The following is a 20,703-nucleotide window of genomic DNA, read 5'->3' on the forward strand; positions in this document are numbered from 1 at the left end:
TTTTTGGCTGATTTCTTTTGATTTTCCCATGATGTCAAGCAAAGAGGCACTGAGTTTGAAGGTAGGCCTTAAAAATCATCCACAGGTACACCTCCAATTCAGTACACCTCCTATCAGAAGCTAATTGTCTAAAGGGTTGACATCATTTTCTGGAATTCTCCAAGCTGCTTAAAGGCACAGTTAACTTAGTGTATGTAAACTTTTGACCCAATGGAATTGTGACATAGGCAATTAAAAGTGAAACAATCTGTCTGTAAACAATTGTTGGAAAAAGTACACGTGTCATGCACAAAGTAGATGTCCTAAATGACTTAATGACTTAAATCTGTGGAGTAGTTAAAAAATTAGGTTTAATGACTTCAGCCTAAGTGTATGTAAAATTCTGACTTCAACTATAGATAGATAGATAGATAGCTAGATTTGTGTATTAATTAGTTCAAACCATTAGAGAGCTGAATGAATAAACATAATATCAAGAATGAGCCAAATGAGACATCTAAAAGAAAGGAAACATATGTTAAAGTGGCCTGCATCAAGGTCATTGTACATTGAGTGTATTTAGTGTTATTAATGACACTTGTGGCTGTTAAGTGAACTGCAGCCAGCTACCTGTTGCTCGTGCTCGCGCTCGTGCACACACTCCATAGGGACGTGAGCATCGGCCAAAACAATGACGTAACGTACAAAAAGACAACCTGATTCACCGGCATCATGCTGACAGATGAAGCAGCATAATTAAAATTACACAGTTATGATTGTTTTACTACAGACTTTGAAATTAAACTAAAACTACTTATCAGCTAACATAGCATACTGATACACACATACAGCTACATACTACCGAACTATACCAGACAGTTTACTGTTGCACTGCAGTTATGTTGCACTATTGTATGTTTTGTATGTCATATGTTGTACTACGAATAGGAAACCAGTGTATTTGCTTAAATTTATCCTGTATACCTGACTTTTAGTATAAAGAGAAGATCGTTGAAATCATTTGAATGTTACGAAGCAAGGTAGCTTGCAATTCGTCAGTGTTAGCAGGCAAGATCAAGTTAGCTAAAATTACACAGACAAATTTTTATGGCACTATATTTCACATGCTTTGCAGTTATGTAAGCTTACCTGTCCAATAAGAAGAACGCCAATTCAGGGTCGGTTTTGATCCCCAAAACCGAACGAAGTTCCCTCCAGGAATCAAATGCCCTGCCGATGTTCACTCTAGTTTTCGCTCGACCATGATCACGTTCTCACTTAGCCAGACGGGATTCAGTAGATAAATGTTTTTTTTGTTTTTTTGGCTTACTCTGAGTTTGTGTAGGAGTCAGTGTTGTGCTGGAGCCGGCTGTTTGCTGGATTCCATCTCTAAGATAACGTTACCTAGTGTTGCAGTTTGTTGTCGCTGTTGAATAGCGGAAGAGAAGCTATTACTGTCTGAGGCAAGGCTCTCGGGAGCATAAACGTCACATCCTTTGGATTTTTCCGGCAAAAGCGACCCGCTCCCTTTGCATTAAAATCAGTCTACAGGCTTTATTAGGCAACCTAGGAAGTCCAGGAAGGGCTCATTTTTTTAAGTTGCGTTACAAGCCGATCACACATTGGCAAAAAAAAATATTACATGAAAATTGTTACATATTGCACCTTAACTGATTGATTTGACTGGGCTAGGTCTTGTTTTGTTTTGTTTTTGTTTTTTTTAAAAGCAGGGATCCTGTCTGTTTTACAAAAGTTATTGTAGAGGAAATGACTAAAATATCTGAGTCTGTTATTACACTCCACATGCTTCTCATTGCCAGTTTGCCTCCAGTTCTAGAGTATTTTATACAATACAGGCTAGAATACATAATGTCTGGCTTACAAATGTTTAAAGATTTTAATGTATGTACAGATTTACTTGTAACTTGATGCAACAGGGAATGGGCTGTAGGGATACACGAGTAAACGGGTGTCAAACTAAATAATTTCTTTATGACTGTCTGTTGGTCTGCGTGAGTTAGCTGAAGAAAAACTTTTATTCTCAGCGCTGGTACTGCGTGGACCACAGTCGTTGGGATTAATGGATTAGGCTTTTCAAATATTTTTTTTTTATTAGAAATGCTGGGCGGATTTGCATACCAGGTACCAACCCTTTTCTATGAATGGATTTGATTGATTATAACTGTTAGTGTACAAATCAAAGCGCCCCTGGAGGAAGAACTGTTTGTACCGCAGAAGAAACGAACACAAGATGAAACATTCGCAAGTAACATGCGCCACTCAAGAACTTTTCAAAAGTCTCTGGCGCCACGCAGTTGTTGAAATCCAATTTAGGTTGTGGACTCTTATTTTGAAATGTACCGGATGTTGTTGAGGCTGAATTCAGTCTGCTAAACTGTGCTGTTTGTAAAATACATGTTTGATTCTTTGAAGCGTTCATAAAAACTGACCAAAACGGCCGTTGGTCTGAGGTACGTTACAAAAGAAAGTTTGTTGATAGTTATTTCAGCTATGCATTGTAGGAAATTAGTGTCTAGTTATTTAAAGTCTGTTACACTTTATCGTGTACCACGGTGTTAAGATCCAGTCCTAGTCTAAAATCAATCACACCAGCTCAAGATTGTCAAGCTGGTTTTTTGGAAGATTGTAGTTGGTAAACCAGCTGTTCCCAAACACAGCTATCAGCTTAAGCTGGATTTACCTGCAGGGTGTTGTTTCTCAAACGTGCATTCAGAAAGTGTTCAGACTCCTTCATTTTTTTCCACATTTTGATATGTTGCAGCCCTGTGCTAAAATGCTTTAAATTATTTTATTTATTTTTTCACATCAACCTACACTTCATACCCCATAATGGCAAATCAAAAACCAGATTTTTGATACATTTGCAAAAAAAAAAAAAAAAAAAAAAACACACACACATCACATTGACATAAGTATTCAGACCCTTAACTCAGTACTTAGTTGAAGCACCTTTGGCAGCGATTACAGCCTCAAGTCTTTTTGGGTATGATGCGACAAACTTTGCACACCTGGATTTGGGAATTTTCTGCCATTCTTCACTGCAGATCCTCTCAAGCTCTGTCAGGTTGGATGGGGACTGTCGGTGCACAGCCATTTTCAGGTCTCTCCAGAGATGTTTGATTGGATTCAAGTATGTGCTCTGGCTAGGCCACTCAAGGACATTCACAGAGTTGTCCCTAAGCCACTCTTGTGTTGTCTTGGCTGTGTGCTTAGGTTCATTGTCCTGTTGGAAGGTGAACCTTCGGCCCAGTCTGAGGTCCTGAGCGCTTTTTATTAAAGATAAATCTGTATTCTGCTGCATTCAGCTTTCCTTCAACCCTGACCAGTCCCCCAGTCCCTGCTGCTGAAAAACATCCCCACAGCATGATGCTACCACCACCATGCTTCACCGTTGGGATGGCATTGCGCAGGTGATGAGAGGTGCCTGGTTTCCTCCAGACATGACGCTTGGAATTGAGGCCAAACGGTTCAATCTTAGTTTTATCAGACCAGAGAATCTTGTTTCTCACAGCCTGAGAGACCTTTAGGTGCTTTTTGATGTGTCTTGCACTGAGGAGAGACTTCCGTCTAGCCACTCTGCCAAAAAGCCCAGATCGGTGGAGTGTTGCAGTGATGGTTGTCCTTCTGAGAGTTTCTCCGATCTCCACACATGATCTTTGGAGCTCAACCAGAGTGACCATTGTGTTCTTGGTCGCCTCTCTTACCAAGGACCTTCTCCCCCAATTGCTCAGTTTTGCCGGGCGGCCAGCTCTAGAAAGAGTCCTGGTTGTTCCAAACTTCTTCCATTTAAGAGTTATGGAGGCCACGGTGCTCTTGGGAACCTTCAGCACAGCCAAAATTTGTTTGTAGTTTTCCCCAGATCTGTGCCTCGACACAATCCTGTCTCTGAACTCTGCAGGCAGTTCCTTTGACCTCATGGCTTGGTTTTTGCTCTAATATGCATTTTCAGCTGTGAGACCTTATATAGACAGGTGTGTGCCTTTCCAAATCATGTCTAATCAATTGAATTTTCCACAGGTGGACTCCAATCAATGTGTAGAAACATCTCTAAGATGATCCAGAAAAATGGGATGCACCTGAGCTAAATTCCAAGTGTCATAGCAAAGGGTGTGAATAGTTATGTCAATGTGATATTTCAATTGTTTTTCTTTTTAATAAATTTGCAAAGTTATAAAAAATCTGTTTTTTGCTTTGTTATTATGGGGTATGGAGTGTAGATTGATGGGGGGAAAAAAAATATTTAAATCATTTTAGCATAAAGCTGCAACATAAAATGTGAAAAAATGAAGGGGTCTGAATACTTTCTGAATGCACTGCACTTTCCTAAATGAGAGTGCAAATAGTGGCTTTTACCTGAACTAGGACACAAAAGCAAAGGTAACAAGACTGTCACCCAATAATTGTGACTATCTAGAACTGCTGGAAATTATCAATACCGTAGAGATGCAGTATTGCAGGTATGAGGAGACCGAGAGTGTTTGAATGATCAATAAGGATAATGAATGGGAACATTTCTGTACACAAGGAATCCCTTCTTTTGCAATGGGTTGATCAAGGATTTCCAAGTCATATTTTACCTCAAAATCAAAAGAAAAAATAAGAAATTATATTTTACAATATTTAACTGCAACGCAGCATATCTTTTTGACCGTTATATTTATGGGATTATTTTTATGACTTCAAGTGTATTTCATATTAATGAAAAATAAATAAATAAATAAATATCTTTCTCATTACTGTTAAATTGTAGTAAAACCTCCTGTTGATGCAGCTAGAACAATGACCGAAGTATTCAAATCTGATTGATGTGATGTGACAATCAACAAATCTGAAGATATTTGCAGAGAAGGTAACCTGGAATTTTATAATCCACGTTTTCACAACAAATTCCACCTCTAAAAAAAAAACTGGGGGGAAAAAAACTGCTGTTTAAAAATACAAATTTATAAAAAATGTTTCACAAAAATGTTAAATGTCACGTCTAGAATTCATGAACAAATTATTATTTTTATTTTTTTACATACATGTAGGGTACAGCGGGGCTAAAGGCTCCACGGGGTAAAAGGCTTCATTGATTTTATTTTCTCCCAAAACACTAAACAGCAATACTACCACAGCACTTTCCTAAACACCTATTTGACACTATACACTGGAAAATGTTCCTGTTCCATGAGATATTTGCGTGTGGTGTCTAAAGTAGTGGTCGACTGATATTGGTTTATTAATGGGCGATGCCGATATCCGGAGAGTAGGGTGGCCGATAGGCTGATACAATGCCGATATATCACACAATTTAATAAAGTAAATAACAAACAGGAAATTGTTAAAAAATAATAATAATAAACTCTTATTTAGCACTATATTTACTCAATTCCACAAAAAACAAAAAATAATATTGTATTTTAAATGGTAGATAGCAGTTTCTTCAGATTTCTATTTAGTCATCAAATTTTAGTAATTTATTTGCACATGAAGAAATTGTTATTATATTAGGAAGAAGGAAATAACAGTACACACAGTAGTCCAGCAACCATGGATGACAAGTCCACGTTAGCAAAGCATTTACTCCAAAAATATCAAATCAAACCAATTGTACATACAGTGCAAAGTGAATAAGACATTACTTGTAGCACATGTGAAGTGCTTTTACCTTGGGCTGCATCCAAATACGTAGGCAGCTGACTTGCTACCTTGCTGCCTTATCAGTTAATGGCTTAACTGACAGCTGTTTTGAATGAATGGAATGCTTAAGAAAACTTGTCTCTGAACAGTTTGAAAAGCACCTTATTTTCATCATACCTCCATATACAGCCTCCGGAGGCAGCATTTTCCTGGTTTCAGACGCAGCCTTGAAGTTGCACTCACATGCTTTTGCGTATCCAGCATGAACCTCAATCTTCTGACAGTTTAAACAGCCTGGATCGCCTGCTTGGGGGCCCTAAAGGCCCCTATTAAACACATTAGCCGCTTTTCCACTATCGGGCCAGTGCGAGCAAAGGCCATAAAAGTCTCTGTGTACGGATATGACGTGACACGCACGGGCGAGTGATGTATGTATGCAATTTCCCGCTGAATTCGTCCCGACAGCTCTAAAATATAGATCATTATTATAGGTTTATCAAAGTGTATTTGGGTAAAGACATGGTTTGGAAGATGGATTTTTGTTGCACTCTCTCATTAATAACATTTTGCTGTTTTTTTTTGTTTTGTTTTTGTTTTTAAAGTTACATAGTGTAGCTTTAAAAGTTTAGCAGTTAGCAAAAACTTACTGAGTGCAAATTCAGTTTCGTAATTAATTTCTTTTTTTATTAAGGTTTCACCTCTTAAAGAGTTACATACATTAAACTGTTTTATTTGTTGTGCATGGCGGCATTGAGTACTTTATTTAATTTCATCTGATTTTCATCAGTCAATCAAAGCATGGCAGACCCAGCCCGTATGAAAACTGAATTGGTGTTTAGCGAGACAAGCACGCCTGCTGAGAGGCCCAAACAGAGCAAGGGCTCCAGTGATGGTCCAGTTAGCACCAGTAGCACCTCTGAACCCACTGCAGTCCTGACCAGTATAAAAGAGGAAGGCAAAGTGGTGAGTCGCTTGAGGATGAAATTCTTTTATTCGTAGAAACACTTGAGATGATTCGAGACAAATGTGTTCATTTATGGTTTCTCTGAATGCCATAACTGGTTTTCTCTTCAGAGATCTGCTGAAGATACTGCTGCTGGTGATGAAGAGGAAGAGGTGTCTTCCTCTGTACACCCACCTCCTGCTAAAAAACTAAAAGTGGAACATGAGAAGAAAAAGGAGAAACGACAAAAAGTTGACGAAGATGAAATACAAAAGATGCAGTGAGTTCCAGTAGTGTATGTTAAACTAGTTTAAAGTGTTGTGTAGGGGATCATATACAGTCAGCCAGTCATTATTACAAAATAAACCCAGACAGGGTGACCAGGACCCTGCTAATTACATGACTACTTAATTAAATGGACATAAAATGTTGATTTGAAATGTAAATTATTTATTCTATGAGAGAAAATTGATATCACAAAGTTAAATATCAGCAGCCATATCACCCTGCAGCTCTCGCCTGGATGCCCACTAAAGCTAAGCAGGGTTGAGCCTGGCCAGTACCTGGATGGGAGACCTTCTTGGGAAAACTAAGGTTGCTGCTGGAAGTGGTATTAGGGAGGCCAGCAGGGGGTGCTCACCCTGCGGTCTGTGTGGGTCCTAATGCCCCAGTATAGTGACAGGGACACTATACTGTGAAAAAGAAAAAAAAAGAGCACTGTCTTTCAGATGAGATGTTAAACCGAGGTCCTGACTCTCTGTGGTCATTAAAAATCCCAGGGCACATCTCGTAGAGAGTAGGGGTATAGCCCTGGTGTCCTGGCCAAATTCCATCCATTGGCCCTTATCTATCATGGCCTCCTAATAATCTCCATCCCTGAATTGGCTACATCACTCTACTTTCCTCTCGATCAACAGCTGGTGTGTGTGGTGAGCGTTCTGTCGCACTATGGCTGCCGTTGCATCATCCAGGTGGATGCTGCACACTGGTGGTGGTTGAGGAGATTTCCCCTATAGTATGTAAAGCGCTATATAAATGTAAGGAATTATTATTATAATCATTAAATGTGTGCAGAATGTATGAAATTGGTTGTCTGGGACAATGGTCACTTACACAGTTTAGCAGTCATAATACAAAAGTATTTGACTGCAGAGTGGCGTAACTGACTAATCAGAATCAATATTCCAGAGAGACGAGTAATATGATGTATTTGTTAGTATTCATCTGAAAAAGCAAGCAAAACATATGCTTTAATTTTTTTACTCTGATTTTGCTGGGCTGATATGTTTGCTCTTTATTTTTTTGACCCACAGAGTTTTAGTGTCATCATTCTCTGAAGAACAGCTGAACCGCTATGAGATGTACAGACGATCTGCTTTCCCAAAGGCAGCCATTAAAAGAGTAAGACCAAGTCCACGGCAGTCTCATAAGAAAGGTGTCCCCGTAGCGACGATTTTCCTGCACCATGAAAACGTAACGGACAGTCTCTCCTCATTTCGGACGATTCCGTCACAGGCTTGGCAATCTCATGTTATCGTGGATATCATCTCCTATTTAACTGCAATATATTTGATTATTCCTAGAAATACATTATTTTTGTTACATAATACTATCATATCTATATTTTAGATCTGCTAACTAGAGGTCAACTGATACCGTTAGCTAAGGTGGTGGAAACGGCTTATGACGGGCACAGACATAGAGGCTACCAGAATCCAAAATGAATAAAATCCCAGGTGCAATTTATTGTGCAACTAAAATCCCAATAATAACTAGAAAATAATGAATATTTGGAGCATGACGTGGAACTGTGAACAAGCCCAGAATACACACTTATTTTAGGACTCTTATTTTAACATGACAGAGAATTGCTCCGCTACAATGCTCTATATTAAGTATTTCCCAAAGTACGTTTTTTAAAGCCTATATATTCACCAGATTAAGGACATAGTAAATATATATTCCATCACATGAGGTTTTTTATTATTATTCACAAGATATGAAGTTCGAGACATGTACAGTAGACATAAAAAGTCTACACACCCCTGTTAAAACAGCAGGTTTTTGTGATGTAAAAAGTTAAACAAAGATAAATCGCAAATTTTTGCACCTTTAATGTAAAAATTACAACCTATGCAATGCCACTGAAAACCGAAGTGACACATTTCAGAAACAAATGTAATAAATAAAAAACTTAGAATAACCTAACTGCATAAGTGTGCACATCCCTGAACTAATACTTAGACAAAGTACCCTTTGGTTTTATTACAGCACTCAGTCTGTTTGGATAAGAGTCTATTAGCTTGGCACATCTTGATTTGGGAATATTTTCCCACTCTTCTTTGCAAAAATGTTCCAGATCTGTCAAATTGTGAGGGCATCTCCTGTGTATGTTCCTCTTCATGTCCCCCCACAGATTTTCTAGGATTCAGGTCTGGGCTCTGGCTGGGCCATTCCAAAATCTTTTTTTGCTGAAGCCATTGTTTTGTTGATTTGGATGTGTGCTTTGGATCATTGTCATGCTGAAAGGTGAAAGATATCTTCATTTTCAGCTTTCTAGCAGATGCCAGAAGGTTCTGTGCCAAAATTGACTGGTACTTGGAGCTATTCATGATTCCATCCATCTTCACTAAAGCCCCAGTTCCAGCTGAAGAAAAGCAGCCCCAAAGCATGATGCTGCCACCACGATGCTTCACCATGGGTATGGTGTTCTTTTGCTGATGTGCTGTGTTGTTTTTGTGCCAAACATACCTTTTACAATTTTGGGCAAAAAGTTCAATCTTGGTCTCATCAGACCATAACACATTTTTCCACATGGTTTTGGGAGACTGGATATAGGTTTTTGCAAAGTTTAGCCGGGCTTGGATGTTTTTTTTGTTTTGTTTTTTCGTCAGAAAAGGCTTGGTCTTGCCACCCTGCCCCATAGCCCAGACAGATGAAGAATACGGGAGATAGTTGTCACATGTAAGGAGCAACCAGTACTTGCCAGAAAGAGCTGCAGCTCCTTTAATGTTGCTGTAGGCCTCTTGACAGCCTCCCTGACCAGTTTTCTCTTTGTCTTCTCATCAATTTTGGATAATGTCACTGTTGTGCCATACTTTCTCCACTTGTTGATGACTGTCTTCACTGTGTTCCATGGTATATCTAATGCCTTGGAAAAAATTTTGTAGCCCTCACCTGAGCGATACCATTCAACAATGAGATCCCCTTGATGCTTTGTAATCTCTTTGTGGCCCATGACTCTTGTAGTACCATGCAACCAAGAAGATGTCAGAAAAATACTACAAGAACAGCTGAGATTTATTTGGATTTAATCAGAGTCAATTCAGGTGAAGACAAGTGTGTACTATTTCTCATGAGCTTGATAATTGGTTGATTCTGAACTCAGCCACATACCCAATTGTAAAAGGGTGTGCACACTTATGCAGTTAAGTTATTCTAAGTTTTATATATATATATATATATATATATATATATATATATATATATATATATATATATATATATTTTTGTTTTTTTTTTAAATGTGTCAATTTGGTTTTCAGTGGCATTGCATAGGTTGTAATTTTTACATTAAAGGTGCAAAAAGTCTGATATGATTTATCTTTGTTTCATGTTTTACATCACAAAAACCTGCTGTTTTAACAGGAGTGTGTAGACTTTTTATATCCACTGTATGTGCTTATGGGGCAAGTTTCCCTATAGCTGCATTTTTCATTTCATGCCCTCACTTTAATTTAGAACAATTGATCTAATCAAAACAACAAAATAGGCATTGAAGTGAGGATAAAATATGGATGAATATTGTCAGTCAGTTATTGATTTTATTTCACCTCTAGAGGCCGATGTTATACTGTAGAATCAAACTGTTTTAACTGTAGAGTCTAACAGAGCCGGCCACAGAGGAATATATATGTACACTATATTGCCAAAAGTATTCGCTCACCCATCCAAATAATTGAATTCAGGTGTTCCAATCACTTCCATGGCCACAGGTGTATAAAATGAAGCACCTAGGCATGCAGACTGCTTCTACAAACATTTGTGAAAGAATGGGCCGCTCTCAGGAGCTCAGTGAATTCCAGTGTGGTACTGTGATAGGATGCCACCTGTGTAACAAGTCCAGTCATGAAATTTCCTCGCTACTAAATATTCCACAGTCAACTGTCAGTGGGATTATAACAAAGTGGAAGCGATTGGGAATGACAGCAACTCAGCCACGAAGTGGTAGGCCACGTAAAATGACAGAGCGGGGTCAGCGGATGCTGAGGCGCATAGTGCGCAGAGGTCGCCAACTTTCTGCAGAGTCAATCGCTACAGACCTCCAAAGTTCATGTGGCCTTCAGATTAGCTCAAGAACAGTGCGTAGAGAGCTTCATGGAATGGGTTTCCATGGCCGAGCAGCTGCATCCAAGCCATACATCACCTAGTGCAATGCAAAGCGTCGGATGCAGTGGTGTAAAGCACGCCGCCACTGGATTCTAGAGCAGTGGAGACACGTTCTCTGGAGTGACGAATCACGCTTCTCCATCTGGCAATCTGATGGACGAGTCTGGGTTTGGCGGTTGCCAGGAGAAACGGTACTTGTCTGACTGCATTGTGCCAACTGTGAAGTTTGGTGGAGGGGGGATTATGGTGTGGGGTTGTTTTTCAGGAGCTGGGCTTGGCCCCTTAGTTCCAGTGAAAGGAACTCTGAATGCTTCAGCATACCAAGAGATTTTGGACAATTCCATGCTCCCAACTTTGTGGGAACAGTTTGGGGATGGCCCCTTCCTGTTCCAACATGACTGCGCACCAGTGCACAAAGCAAGGTCCATAAAGACATGGATGAGCGAGTTTGGTGTGGAAGAACTTGACTGGCCTGCACAGAGTCCTGACCTCAACCCGATAGAGCACCTTTGGGATGAATTAGAGCGAAGACTGCGAGCCAGGCCTTCTTGTCCAACATTAGTGTCTGACCTCACAAATGTGCTTCTGGAAGAATGGTCAAAAATTCCCATAAACGCACTCCTAAACCTTGTGGAAAGCCTTCCCAGAAGAGTTGAAGCTGTTATAGCTGCAAAGGGTGGGCCGACATCATATGCGTCTAAAGGCAGATGAGCGAATACTTTTGGCAATATAGTGTATATATATATATTTAAAAAAACTGTCTTTGATTTTTTGCAGATAACCGATAGTTTCAAAAAGCCACTCTCTGCACCGATTACTCTGTAAAACTGATATATCGGTCTACCTCTACTGCTAACCCAACCCCATTCCTAAACCTAAACAATATAAAACATGTAACAGACAGGTACATTTAGTTAAAATTATTTTATTTACATTACATTTATTTACATTACACATTACATTAAATATACTTTTCTCATTTTATGAGCTGCAATTCTGATGTTCTGAAAACTTCCAATCGATCGATGCTCATGAAATTAATTCCATCTCGTGCTTTGATAATGTATGTATACAGAACAGCTGTGCTCTGAGTTCAGTTCACGCATGTTGCTAACGTATGCTGACCGGGTTATTTTAAAGTGCCACGCATTTGCCTCAGTTGCACATTTGCCTAATTCCAAATATGTTTGGCCATAACAAGTGTGTAAACAAATCTAAAGTAACCCCATGGCATCGGGGTAATGTGGAGTGAGGAGGAGATGAGAGCATTTAACCATGTATGGAAGGAGCACAAACCTGTGGTCATACTGTCACCTGGTAACACACAGAAACACACTTCCTTCAAAATAAACGCTTGGGACTGGATAGAAATTCTGCGCGCTCAGTTATTACAGAAATATATTACTATATACTATACTGTATATCACTGTTAATAATAATAATTGAAAGAATGGACCTTAAAAGAGGGTGCAAGATGCAAGGATACTCTACAGAGTTATTCTCTCACCATCACACCTCAAGACCTCTTCGGTCATCAAATATTCTGCAGCTGACTGTTCCAAAGTCACGCCTAAAACTGAAGGGTGACCATGCCTTCTCGATTGCAGCCCCATGACTCTGGAATAATTTACCTCCTCATATAAGGTCTTCCCCAACTTTTGATGGTTTTAAATCTCTTCTTAAAACTCATTTGTTTTCTGTAGCTTATGGAAATATGCAGGTTTAGTAGTACTCTTTTATTGTCATTGTGTCTTTCATGTTGTCCTTGTGTTTTGCTATGAATTTTGTAATTATTGATTTTGTACAGCACTTTGGCCAACTGTCGTTGTTTTTAAATGTGCTATATAAATAAAAGTGACTGACTGACTGACTGGAATAATTTGCTAGTTTGTAGTTCTAACAAATTATTCAACATGAGAGCTGCTGTTTAATGTAATTTTATGATTTTTATTCTTTTAGAAACAAGATCTTAGCAGTGGCAACCGTAAAGAAAAATGTGTTCAAATTGTGCAGCCTTGTAAAATATATAATTATTGTTATTTATTTTTTTCAAATGACAGAATAATTGTGATTACTAATCGTGATTATCATTTTCACCATTATCGTGCAGCCCTAACAGCATCGGAGTGACATTTAACATATGGACCAATAGCTTTTGGTAGTGCAGGCAAAAAGTCCCCCCAGTTATGTTTCGTCATGAGTGTGTTGCCAAGTCACAAAATTCGAAAGGACAATTCTATCACGTGAACACTGAAAGTGTTGAAAGATGATTTATTTAATTTTTTTTCCTGTTTTCCAGCTTATTCAGTCCATCACGGGATCATCCGTCTCTCAGAATGTGATCATCGCCATGTCAGGGATCTCAAAGGTGTTTGCAGGAGAGATTGTTGAGGAAGGTGGGTAAAACAGTGGAATATGATTCAACTATTAAGGCTAGCTTGAGTCTGTTGAATTCATTCTCTGATGTTTATTTGTGTGTTGCAGCTCTTGATGTGTGTGAGAAGTGGGGAGACACACCACCTCTGCAGCCTAAACACATGAGAGAAGCTGTGAGGAGACTGAAGAGCCGAGAGCAAATCCCCAACACTAAACACAAGCACATCCTCTTCCACTGAACATGAACCTCTCTCTCTTCCATTTGGAAAAGACTCTGTTGATCAGCAAATTTTGGGGGAATCCATCTGCCCCATTTGGACTTCTCATTTTGCCTACAGTCTCTCCTCTGGAGCAAGCAGTAGACTTAAAATGATTGGACTGACTCCAATGATTATTTAAATGTTTTGTAATGTTTGATTTTCTTGAAACCTGTGCCAAGTCATGTTTTGCCAATGCAAATGAAATCTTTTGACTATACCTACTGTTCTCTTTATTAGAAATGGGAGCAGCCAGGCATACTGAAATAGGGTGAATCTTACAGAAACGTCCTATAGTAAATGGGTCATTCCTGCAATCTGTGCCTTTTCAGCTTTGAAAGTTTTGAAGTTACACACTTCAGATAACCAACATTATTTTTTACAAAACATGGTGGACACACAAAAGCCTCCACTGTCAGTGTTAAAATTACACATTTACCACGAATGTTAGTGAGAGAATGTAATAGTACATACATAATTGTATGGTAAAAATATTAGAAATCGGATGAATCGGGACTTATTTTTGTTTGATGAGGAAATGACACTAGTGCAGGGGCGTAGGTTCCGGAGGGCATGGCGGGGGGGGGCATGGAAATTAATAAAGCCTTAGAAAGTCATGGAAATTTCTATAGTGCATGTTTAGTGTGAGTGCAAAGCTGCAGTCTCTTTGAAGAATTACCTTGAAAAATCCTTATCTTCATTATTTGAGGCAGGCAAATGCTAGATGGCGATAAAGCTACAGATAGCCCTGAGAAAGAGACAGGACAGGAGCTACAGTTGTCAGTAAGGGTACATTTACATGACAACGATGTACTAAAAACTGAGAAGTTTTTCCTTTGCATTTTTGAAAAGTTTAGCGTACAGACGACAACATTGTCAAAATGATCCCCGTTCACACGGATCCGCGAAAATGACTAAAAACGCTGTATTATGCATGCCAGGCCAGTAGTTGGCGATGTCACTTAGTAAAGAAACACTACGTGCCTGCGCACATAAGCATTCTTCCACAGAGCGGTGAACACAAACAAAGATGGCGACAAGATTTGCAATTATTTATTTATAAACTAAAAATGGGTTAAATGTACATTTATATATTTAACCTTTTTCCTGTTGCAGTGAGCATTTGCCAGTGGTGTTTGTATTCTACTGGTTGCTCAATAGATGGCAGGACTTAAAATTTCTTGATTTCTTTGGTTTCACCTAGAGGAGACAGGAGAGTTTGCCCTGGTGTTACTCTTTACCATAGAGTTTTACTATAGGCTATTCCTGAGGTCAAACATGTGACCCTCAAGACTACAGCCAAACATGTGCATTCTTTTCATATATTGTTTGTGTATTGTTGCCTTGTTTCAAACAACAACAATGCTAAATGTAAAATTTCGAACATTCACTGATTCTTGAGATAATGGACAAAACGAGAAAATGTCCTACATACAAAAGCCCTATGATTTGTTAAAAATCAAGAAATTCATAATAATAAAAATACTGAAAATGTTAAATCTAAAGGAAACATCTATTTCCAGGGCACTCATTAGGCTACTTTTATTTTTAAATAATTTAATTTTAATTGGTTTAAAATGCATGCTCTATACTTGGAAGCACATGTAACTTAACCTGTTCTCAGCAAGAGATCACAATGTTAAACTGCCAAACAAAGTGTTTAAAAATACAACAAATTCATAAATATAAATATCAAATGAAAGATAGGGATCTGCAAGATCAAACAATACAAAAAGTAAACTTCAGATTATATTTTCCATTAAAAAAAAAAAACAAAAAAAAAAAAACTGCTTCTCAAATTTGTCTTCACTTGGCGTCAACTACAGCTGTGTCCGAAATGGCTCACTTTTACTCATTCACTATTTTCCATATGGTGGATGACTGTGAGTGCCCTGTCACAGTCACGCAGTGAACGAAATGAGTTCATGAATTCGGACGCTGACGTAAACACGGAGCATCGGAGATTAACAGAAACAACTTTGTTACATATGAATTTATCTTACATGTAGGATAATAATACTCATAATAACAACAATAATAATTTTTGTTATTCTTATAAAATGGTACATACAGTAAATCTTAATTCTGTGTGTCATGTTTAACCCTTAGTGATTAAAATAGTAATACTGCTAAAAACTGCCAACAAGAATAAAAAAAATTGTACACACGTACATTATTGTATTTATTATTATTTTTATTTATTTTTTACCATCTTGACACTCTCCCATCCAAACTTGGCAGCAATTCTGAGTGCCGAGAAGACTTGACATGTGCGCATAGCGTCCATGCGACTGTAATACAGTACTAAAGTTATTAATAACAACATCCATTGATTATTAGACGAATACCTACATGTGATAAACTAATATTTTAATAATTTCCACTGTGCGCAGTCTTCTGAGTTAACAACAATATCACCTCAGTGAATTAGTGAAGAAAGAAATCACAGCATTTTTATAGCAAAAATAAATCAATAAAAATAAATCATCTATATAAATAAATAATAAATTGTTCAATTTATCTGTATGATTTTGGATTGCTATATTTTATCATGCTATTTTAATCAAGTTTTGATATGTCTAAAAGTAAAAAACTACAGCCAGAGTGAAATAAAACATTGCAGGAATGAAATTAAGCTGTAAACCGTCATCTCTCGCATTCCCTCTCTCTCCCTTTATGTCAGTCCTCCCTACGTTGGATTATAGGCAAGATCACGTCGGCGAGTGTACATCGACTGTACACTTGAAATCAGATTGCATTGTGGGTAAAAGAATGAGTGAACAAATGTGGGGAACGAGATGTAGGCAACGAATTCGGACACTACTACAAAATGGCCGACACCCAAAACAATACGCAATATAGTGGATAGGGGGCGATTTCGGACACATCTTACGTCAGATATTTTGAACAATCCTGAATAAATTAGACAATTTCATAGTCAGCTATAACTCTGAGTACCCCTTTCCCACTTCCTGCTCATGGTGGATGCAACAGTAGGACACGAGGTCTGGTAAGTATTATTATTTTTTTATATTTTAAACGAACAATGTTTAAGTCTCTGCGGTCACAGCTTCAACATGTCAACACCGTCATCCCATTGTGATAATTTCTGTTAAGGATTGTGGAATAATTTAGTCATTTTAGTTCAGGTTATATAGGCAGCTTCAACTGAGAAAGAAAAAAAAAAATGGCTCCAGTGTATAACACATGGTTTAAATGGAAAAATATCCAATTTGTTCAACTTTTACAAAATTTTCAGAATAGTGTGAAATGTTTTTTTATAGAATGTATTTTATCACTTATCTCCTTTACTGAACACCATTATTAGATAGTTAAAGACTTAAAACTCTTGTTGGGTGGATCAAATTAAAATAGCATGCTTTTTAGTGTGTCTGACAGAGTTGACACAACTTACAATAAGATGTAAGTTGTGAAGTTAATAAATGTACATTTTCTGAAAAAAATATTTTTTTTATAAAAACCTGTTCCCTTACATGGTTCGTTAGCTGAGAACTTTGTCAACAAATATATCCATTTCAAATTAATTTAGTATCACAAAATAAAAACTAAGATTTAAAACCTTTTTTAAGGTTATTTTGTCCCTTATCTCAAGAATCAGTGCATTAACGAACTAACTTTAAACATTTCAACCAAAAACACTACAATATTTACTAATCTTACATGTAAGGCAAATAAACAAGAACGTTTTTCTTGCATGTCACGAAAGCAGCAATGTAACAAATGTCTTCAAGTATGTCAAAAAAGTCAGTGTACTCCAAAGAGAGGGGGTGGTGGTGGGAATTGCACAAAAAGTTAGAATCTGATAATTCACACACACACACACACACACAATCAATAATCCTATATATGAGAAAGATAAACAACTTGGCAAAGTTTTGCTTGATTATTGCAAGAGCAACAACACGGCAATTGACTTCAAGTAAATCAATAAAAAATGAAAAGAAAAAAATAGCACAAAAAACCAACAACAACAATATTCAATAATTCTATTTGTGAGATAGGTAAACAACATAGCTAAGTTTTTCTTGCATACCGTGAGAGCAACAACATGACAATGTAAAAAAAAAAAAAAAACTGTACTTGGTAATCCTTAATTTGAGACAGAAACAATGCGTTTACACGCACAATCTCATATCGTGATTAGGCTTCATAACCAGATAACATGTAAAGTCATGTAAATGTTTTAAACTGTGTTCTTTAATTGGGGATATCAAAATAATTTTAAGCAAAATTGTCAGGTTTTAGAGAGGAAGGACTCAACTACAGGGTAGGAATAAATAATGGAATGTTTAATGATTTAAAAATATAGAAAAAATTCACAAAACAAAGAGAAAAACAAACAAAAAGCTAACAAACCGACAAGAACAAAAGAGCACGACTGACTCTCTGTGGTCATGACTCATAAGTTGTAGGTCCTTCCCCTTAAATGGGCAGAAGTCATCCAACAAATCCCCCATCCTTTAGATGAGACGTTACACCGAGGGCCTGACTCTCTGTGGTCATTAAAAATTCCAGGGCACTTCTCACAAAGAGTAGGGGTGTAACCCTGGTGTCCTGGCCAAATTCCCCCAATTGGCCTTCATAATTTGTTGGTCATTCCCCTGAGCAGGGCCTCCATCTCTCTGATCTAGCAGACCATCATCCACCAAATTCCCCCATTGGCCCTTATAAGTTGTAGGTCCTTCCCCTCAGCAGGGCCTCCATTTCTCTGATCCATCAGATCATCATCCACCAAAATCCCCCCCTTGGCCCTTATAAGTCGTTGGTGCTTCCCTACAGTAGGGAAGTAGTAAGGCAGGAACATCTTCGGAGCACTTATTCGGTAGCTCCACGGACGCTGGTTCGTGGTCGCTGCGTGATGCCCCCTAAATGATTTTTGCTGACGTGCAGCGTGTTTTCGCGTCGACCAGTGGGTCCTCTGAAGTCGCCCAGAGTTGTCCCCAAGTGGCTGCACCCCACGGTGGCCACGCTACAAGCGGTCAAAAACTGAAAATTGTTCTTGCAGTTCTGCAGTTGACCGCTGGGTGGCGCCACCATGTCCCACCACAGGCTTATTGCAATGTGCTCCCTCTCCTTTAAATAAACCACAGGTGGGGTCTTTTTTGGGGAGGGTGGGTGCTGACCACAAAAACCCTTTCAGTCCCAATGCCCACTATGTTGCATCACTTCCTCCTCGGGGGGCTAAAGACTGCCCCCGATGCCCCCCACATCCCATGGAGCCACTAAACATCCCCTTCCCAGCTATTTTGGGGGAAGAGCCTACTGAGGCGAGCCTTTGATTGGCTGACTGTGAGGGCCTGTCCGGGAGGGGGTGGGGCTGACCCCAATCACACTATTTGTCCACTTACCCACTATATTACAGGACTTTGTCCCTGGGGGACCACGGACCCCTGGAGTGTGTCCGGTAGGGGACAGGGCTGACAAAAAAACTATTTGTCCATTTACCCACTACATTGAACAACTTCCTCACTGTTGGTCCGAGGACCCTAGGTGTGTGTCTGGGAGGTGGTGGGGTTGTCCAAGGTCAAATTATTTGTCCACTTTGACCATATTAAAGTATTTATGACTTGTAAGTGGGTGTAATGGCATCAGGGATGTGCTGAGTGCTGTGCAGCTGTTATTCTCAAAATTAGATTAGATTCAACTTTATTGTCATTGTGCACAGTACAAGTACAAAGCCAATGAAATGCAGTTAGCATCCAACCAGAAGTGCAAATAGTAATATATTATAAAAAATAATTGCAGGTAAAGTGCGAATGAGGTAGATATGTAGAATAGTGCAGATGAACACTGTAGTGCGGAGTCATGTTAAGGTATGAGCCATAAAGTGTTTTAGAAGTGAAATGTGCAAAAATGGTACATATATACAGATGTATCTGTATTACTATACAATGCATATTAAGTAACATAGGATACAATATATATATATATATATATATATATATATATATATATATATATATATATATATATATATATATATACATATATAAACTCAGCAAAAAGTGGAATGTCCCTTTTTCAGTACACTGTATTTTAAAGATAATTCGGCAAAAATCCAAACATTTTTTACAGATCTTTATAGTAAAGGTCTTAAACAATATTTTCCATGCTTGTTCAATGAACCATAAACAATTAATGAACATGCACCTGTGCAACTGTCATTAAGATATGAACAGCTTACAGATGGTAGGCAATTAAGGTCACAATTATAAAAACTTAGGACACTAAAGAGACCTTTCTACTGACTCTGAAAAACACCAAAAGAAAGATGCCCAGAGTACATGCTCATCTGTGTGAACGTGCCTTAGGCATGCTGCATGGAGGCATGAGGACCACATATGTGGCCAGGGCAATACATTGCAATGTCTGTACTATGTGATGCCTAAGACAGCGCTACAGGGAGACAGGAAGGACAGCTGATCGTCCTCGCAGTGGCAGACCACGCGTAACAACACCTGTACAGGATCGGTACATCCGAATATCACACTTGCGGGACAGGTACAGGATGGCAACAACAACTGCCTGAGTTACACCAGGAATGCACAATCAGTGCTCAGACTGTCTGCAATAGGCTGAGAGATGCTGGACTGAGGGCTTGTAGGCCTGTTGTAAGGCAAGTCCTTACCAGACATCACCGGCATCAACGTCGCCAATGGGCACAAACCCACCTTCGCTGGACCAGACAGGACCGGCAAAAAATGCTCTTCACTGACGAGTCGCAGTTTTGTCTCACCAGGGATGATGGTTGGACTCGCGTTTATCGTTGAAGGAATGAGCGTTACACAGAGGCCTGTACTCTGGAGCGGGATCGATTTGGAGGTGGAGTTTCTGTCATGGTCTGGGGCGGTGTGTCACAGCATCATCGGACTGAGCTTGTTGTCATTGCAGACAATCTCAACGCTGTGCGTTACAGGGAAGACATCCTCCTCCCTCATGTGGTACCCTTCCTGCAGGCTCATCCTGACATGACCCTCCAGCATGACAATGCCACCAGCCATACTGCTTGTTCTGTGCATGATTTCCTGCAAGACAGGAATGTCAGTGGTCTGCCATAGCCAGTGAAGAGCCTGGATCTCAATCCCATTGAGCACG

The 20,703-nt window shown here is 39.0% G+C and overlaps 1 protein-coding gene across 3 annotated transcripts; it reads left to right on the forward strand.

Annotated features, from left to right (window-relative positions):
- Positions 1–2,339: 2,339 nt before the first annotated feature.
- Positions 2,340–13,807, forward strand: taf11 (TAF11 RNA polymerase II, TATA box binding protein (TBP)-associated factor). Of its 3 annotated transcripts, none has more exons than XM_051659887.1 (7): positions 2,340–2,450; positions 4,751–4,849; positions 6,410–6,585; positions 6,697–6,845; positions 7,879–8,038; positions 13,254–13,350; positions 13,439–13,807. In XM_051659887.1, exons 3-7 carry the CDS (start codon positions 6,421–6,423, stop codon positions 13,567–13,569), a joined length of 702 nt encoding a protein of 233 aa, XP_051515847.1. In that variant the 5' UTR covers positions 2,340–2,450; positions 4,751–4,849; positions 6,410–6,420; the 3' UTR covers positions 13,570–13,807. The 3 variants fall into 3 exon arrangements, with proteins under 3 accessions (XP_051515847.1, XP_051515849.1, XP_051515848.1); XM_051659889.1 differs by having other exon boundaries at positions 7,879–7,966; XM_051659888.1 differs by lacking the exon at positions 4,751–4,849 and having other exon boundaries at positions 2,360–2,450.
- Positions 13,808–20,703: the final 6,896 nt, after the last annotated feature.

Source organism: Myxocyprinus asiaticus, chromosome 28 (genome assembly GCF_019703515.2).
Source record: "Myxocyprinus asiaticus isolate MX2 ecotype Aquarium Trade chromosome 28, UBuf_Myxa_2, whole genome shotgun sequence".
Taxonomy (NCBI): domain Eukaryota; kingdom Metazoa; phylum Chordata; class Actinopteri; order Cypriniformes; family Catostomidae; genus Myxocyprinus; species Myxocyprinus asiaticus.